Source organism: Myotis brandtii, unplaced genomic scaffold, assembly GCF_000412655.1.
Source record: "Myotis brandtii unplaced genomic scaffold, ASM41265v1 scaffold130, whole genome shotgun sequence".
NCBI lineage: Eukaryota > Metazoa > Chordata > Mammalia > Chiroptera > Vespertilionidae > Myotis > Myotis brandtii.
In genome coordinates, this window is record NW_005354596.1 from 524046 (window position 1) to 528857 (window position 4812).

Sequence of the window (4812 nt, forward strand, 5' to 3'; positions counted from 1 at the left end):
GGGACATGGGCGTGGCTATGGGCCGGGGTGGAGGGGGGGGCTCCGAAAATGAGCCCCAGCCCCTGCCCTCAGGGCGCAGTTCATCTGTGAAAACACGCGAGAAAACAAGGAGGTATAACTGGGCAGGGCGATGGGAGATCAGGGAACAGAGTCGATTTACATTTACACGGTCTCCCAAAAATCGCCAGAGGGGGCATCTGAGCTGTGATTTGAAGGGTGGTTGGGGCCGATAGGTGGGGGCCGGAGAAGGGGAGATGGGGCCAAGAGATTGCAGGTGGAAGAACTGCATGCGAATCTGTGGTGGAAATTAGCACAGGTAACTCAAGCGCTTAGAAGAGTGACTCCCAGTATGTGCTGTGTCCTGATTATTTCACCAACTAACAGTCCCCAGCACTCAGCCTGGGAGGGCAGCCAGGCCCGGGTGCAGAGGCTCTGAGACTTGAATGCTGCCTCTTTCCTCTACACCAGGCCATGGCGGTGCTGACGGACCACCCCTACGCCTCCCTGACCCTCCCAGATGATGCAGCCGCTGACTGTCTCTTTCTGCGTCCTGGGTTGCCTGGTGTGCCCCCTTTCCTCCTGCACCGTGGAGGGGGGGACCTGCCCAACAGCCAGGAGGTGAGGCGGGGAGGGCAGAAGCTCCACCAACAACCACCAGAGAAAGGCATCTCAGGCCTTCGTAGGAGGAGGAGGGAGGGAGTCCTTACCTGGAAGCCTGAGTGGGACCGTTCTGATCTGGCTGCAAGGGGTGTGTGGTTGTCTCACTCCCATCTCCCCATCCCATGTCCTCCCTGCAGGCACTGCAGAAGCTCTCTGATGTCACCCTGGTCCCTGTGTCCTGCTCTGAACTGGAGAAGGCAGGTGCTGGGCTCAGCTCCCTCTGCCTGGTGCTCAGCACACGCCCCCACAGTTGAGGGCCTGGCCTTGGGGTCTTGGCTGGTCAGGGATAGGGCAGTATAGGGAGTAGAAGGGGAAGGAGGATTAGACAAAGGATGGTGAATAGTGGGAACAGGGTCCCAAGGTAGGGGGGGGCATAGTGTGGGGAAAAGGAGAGAGATCATTGGGTGAGTCTTCTCTCCCAGAACTAATAAAATAGAACTGACCTTTCCGACTGGGCTGTGGCTGCTGTTTTACTGGGGCAGAGGGACAGGGGCAGGGTTGAAACCTGAGGTTGGGGATAGTGAGGGAAGGAGGCCTCTTTCATTCCTCAAACCCTCATTAGGCACTCGCTGACTCATTGCCCAGCCCTGTGTCATAGGTGCTCGGGTGCAAGCATGTACAGGGCAGAGGAGAGAGAGCATGGGTGGATTACTTGCTGAATTTATCTAAAGCTCAGATGACTCAGAGATTGGCAGATTACTAACCCACCCATCGTTGTTGATAGGAAGAAATAACACTTGCAGAAATACTCATTTTTGTTCACTCATTTACTGAGGCTTAGCAGTGCTATGAAAAGGGCCATCTCCTGATATCAGGGAACTCACAATTCTTGAACATTGTTTTCAAACAGAAAGACAGGTTGTGATGGAACAAGTCACAGGAGACTGTTGCTATGAGAGAAACAAGGGGACTCCCAGGGCATCAAAATGTATGCAGGGTGGCAAGGGATCGGGAACGGCTTCCGGAAGGCTGCACTTGAACTGAGTCCTGAGGATGAGTAAGAACTAGCCAGGCAGGTAGTGGAGAGGAAGGAAAAGTGTAATCCATGAAGAAGGCATCTTTGCACCGGACAAAGGCATACAGCACTTGGGGCCTGCGGGCGATTTCTCCAAGGCTGGTGTGTGTATGTGATGTGACAGACATAAGCCTAGCGAGTAGACAGAGTGCTGCAGTTCCGTGTACCCAAAGCCAAGGCCCCTGGGCCCAGGGCTGACGCTTAAGGAAGGAAATACTACAGATATGAAATACAGGCTGTCAGAAGTAAGTTAGTATTTGGGAAGGATCTACCTGCCTTCAGGGAGGAGGGCAAGGGAAAAAGGATGAGGTGGGTTTCTGGGTAATCCAGGAAATGAGGAGCATACATTCGGGTGGCAGTGCTGGGCATGCAGAAGGGTGTGGATTTGACAGTGATGTTAAAATAGAACAGAAGGACTTGGTTCATTGTGGGACAGGAAGGACGCTGCATGACTCAGTTTCTGGCCTGGGCAAGAGGGTTGATCAAGAGGGAATACAGAGGAGGATTGAGTGAGAGGTTTGGAGATGACGATGAGTTTTGGACATGCTGTATGACAATGTGTAGGGCCAGATAGACAGGGATGTCTGAGGGACAGTTTGGAAATCCCTCAGCTGGCATCTGAGCTGGAGAGTTCTGGGTGTCATTTGCCAAGGTGAGGGCTGAGGCCACTGTGGATAACTTCCCAGAAGAGGAAGATAAAGGGACAGACCTAGAATGGTGGGGAATACCGTGGCGGTAGGGAGAAAGGAAGAGGAGTCCAGAAGGAAGACATCAGCATTAATGAAAAACAGCTTTGCCCTAACCGGTTTGGCTCAGTGGATAGAGCGTCAGCCTGCGAACTGAAGGGTCCGAGGTTCGATTCCGGTCAAGGGCATGTACCTTGGTTGCGAGCACATCCCCAGTAGGGAGTGTGCAGGAGGCAGCTGATCGATGTTTCTAGTTCTCTCTCCCTCTTCCTTCCTCTCTGTAAAAAAATCAATAAAATATATTTTTTTTAAAAAAAGAGAGAAAAACAGTTTAAAGAAGGGAGTAATCAAAAGCCAAGCCAGATGAATGCTAAAGAACGTCTGCTGGGCGTGGCCATTAGCACCTCACCGGCAGCCTCATGGGAGCAGCGTGCAGAAGAACATGGAGGAGACAGGTGTAACCCCTGGTTCAAGGAGCTTGACTGGAAGGGAGGGAAGAGATGGAGCGACTCTCTTGGAGGGCTGAGATGGGAAACAGGTCTCGGTGAGCTTTAGAGAGGGCACCAGTGGTAGAGGAGACATGGAGGGTATAGGAGGCGGGGTAGCTGAAGGAGCAAGATCAGTGGCAGAGACAGCCTGGAAGCCAGGTCTCCTGACTCCCAGTCTAGTGCTCATTTCTATCCTATGGTGCCTTCATTTCCCGGGGAGAGTCGAAGAGGGAGAGGGTAGTTCTGGAGAGCTGGAGCCCCCAGCTTGTGAAGTTTGGAGTAAGGGCTTTCCTTCAAACGACAACCGCATAGATGGTGGAGGAGTCAGCAGGGACCACCGGGGGCAGCCGGCAGGGCTGGCTGAGGGCCACACGATCCAGGTCTGCGTAGAGCAGGCTCTGCAAGGTGGGGAGGAGGGCAGTGTCTCGGAAGTCTGGTTCCTTAGTAATCCAGGCCTCTGTCTCTCTCGGTCCAATTTTCTCAGGGATCCTGGCCGGGGCCCCTCCCATCCCCAAGCCCTCACCGACTCCTGGTCCAGGTCCCCCGCAGTCTTGGGCTCCGCGGCCTTTGCTGGTCTCTGGGGCTCGGCTTTCACTCGTGGGACTATGTGAGGGGGACAGAGCTGAAGGATTGAGAGAAGGTGACCAACTTGTCTGCTCCCTGCAAGGGCTCAGACTCGGGAATTGCGGGGTCGGGATGTGCGGGTAGGAAAAGGAAAAGGGGTGGGGTTAGGCTCACCAGGTCTGGGGAGTGGCCGCGGCGGGCGTGGGGGCGAGCGCCTGTCAGGGATGTGGAACAATCATCGCCTTTAAGAGCCACCAGTGTTGTCTCTCTGGTTCTCGGCGGCTCCGGGCCGCGCCCACCACCACCCTGCGACTTGCAGGTTCGGTCGGCAGGAGGACGCAGGCTCCACCCCACGGGCGGTTCCCTCCCCGCTCGGATCGGCCTCAGCCGAGCTTCCCCAGCCAGGGCTCCACCCACCAGCCGGTGGCCTCACCCCGTTCTCCAAACCGAACCACACCCCAAGGCTCCAGATCTAGCTTTTGTCTTCGGAAACCCGCCCGCCTCTGGCCGCGCCCCTCGAGCTCACCTGCGCTGCCACCAGACCGCACCCAACGCTCCTAGTCCCAGCACCAGCCCGGCGCCCAGCAAGAGGATCAGGAGCTGCGGATACACGGACCCTGGGGGAGCGGGGAAGGGCGTGGGCAGCGGTTCGAGGGCACACAGCTAGCTCTCCCTCTCAGGAATCCCAACCAAGGCTCCTCTCCCCGTCGGGAGGTGTCCGCTTGAAGTCCCCCTGCGCGCGGGGGCTTCGACCTACCCAGGCTGGGCCCGGACCCCCTGCAGTCGGCCGCGTCCCCCAGCACGTGGAGCACCGTGTGGCTCTCGTCCTCGTGGCGGCCCTTGCAGATGAAGGTGCCCGAGTCTCCTGCGCTCAGAAGCAGCTCTAGCCGCCGGATACCAGGGTGGTCCAGGACTCGTAGGCGGCCGGCAAAGGGCTGGGCAGGAGACACGGTGGGGGTCCCGCTCGAAGACGCCCCCAGGATCCGGCGGCGTCCTTTGGGCAGGCCCTTGCAGGCCGGGAAGCTAGGCGCCCAGACCCAGCGGATGGGCTGGGAGACCCCTACGCAGGAGAGATTCACCCGGTCCCCGGGACGGCCGTCCAAGGAAACTAGGGAAGGCAGAGGCGGGGGTGGTTAGGGCAAGTCCACAGGCGAGGAGACTCCCCCTCCCCTCCCCTCCCTCCCCTCTCCCACCGTCCTGGGTCTTCCCACACACATCCCGCTCCGCAGTCGCCCCCGCCCCGGCCTCAGACTTGCCTCGCTCATGCTGATTCCCCAGGGACAGCTTGCCCCCGGGGTCCCCCTGAGCCCTCCACAGCAGCAGCAGCAGTAGCTGCAGAACCAGGGCCATGGCTGGGATGTGGTGGGGAGAGGAGGCGAGTGAATCAGCGGAGGAGACC

At 58.0% G+C, this 4812-nt stretch overlaps 2 protein-coding genes across 7 annotated transcripts in view; one reads left to right on the forward strand and one right to left on the reverse strand.

Annotated features, from left to right (window-relative positions):
- The window catches only part of DDAH2 (dimethylarginine dimethylaminohydrolase 2), a 3227-nt gene extending 2116 nt beyond the window's left edge, over positions 1-1111 (forward strand). The window contains exons 5-6 of the mRNA XM_005859858.2: positions 399-618; positions 798-1111. Coding sequence (XP_005859920.1) covers positions 399-618; positions 798-914 — 337 coding nt within the window. The 3' untranslated portion in view covers positions 915-1111. The remainder of the gene's footprint in view (positions 1-398; positions 619-797) is intronic.
- A 1560-nt stretch (positions 1112-2671) lies between these two features.
- LOC102240066 (chromosome unknown open reading frame, human C6orf25) overlaps positions 2672-4812 on the reverse strand; it is a 4985-nt gene continuing 2844 nt past the window's right edge. For 2 of the 6 annotated variants that reach the window (XM_014534471.1, XM_014534470.1), the window contains exons 3-7: positions 4171-4521; positions 3940-4030; positions 3588-3628; positions 3373-3452; positions 2672-3247 (exon numbers count right to left, since the gene is read on the reverse strand). In XM_014534471.1, the coding sequence (XP_014389957.1) occupies positions 3143-3247; positions 3373-3452; positions 3588-3628; positions 3940-4030; positions 4171-4521 (668 nt within the window). In that variant the 3' untranslated portion in view covers positions 2672-3142. Of the gene's footprint in view, positions 3248-3372; positions 3472-3587; positions 3629-3939; positions 4031-4170; positions 4522-4669; positions 4766-4812 lie in introns of all 6 variants that reach the window. The other 4 variants (XM_014534473.1, XM_014534475.1, XM_014534472.1 and 1 more) reach the window with 4 other exon arrangements.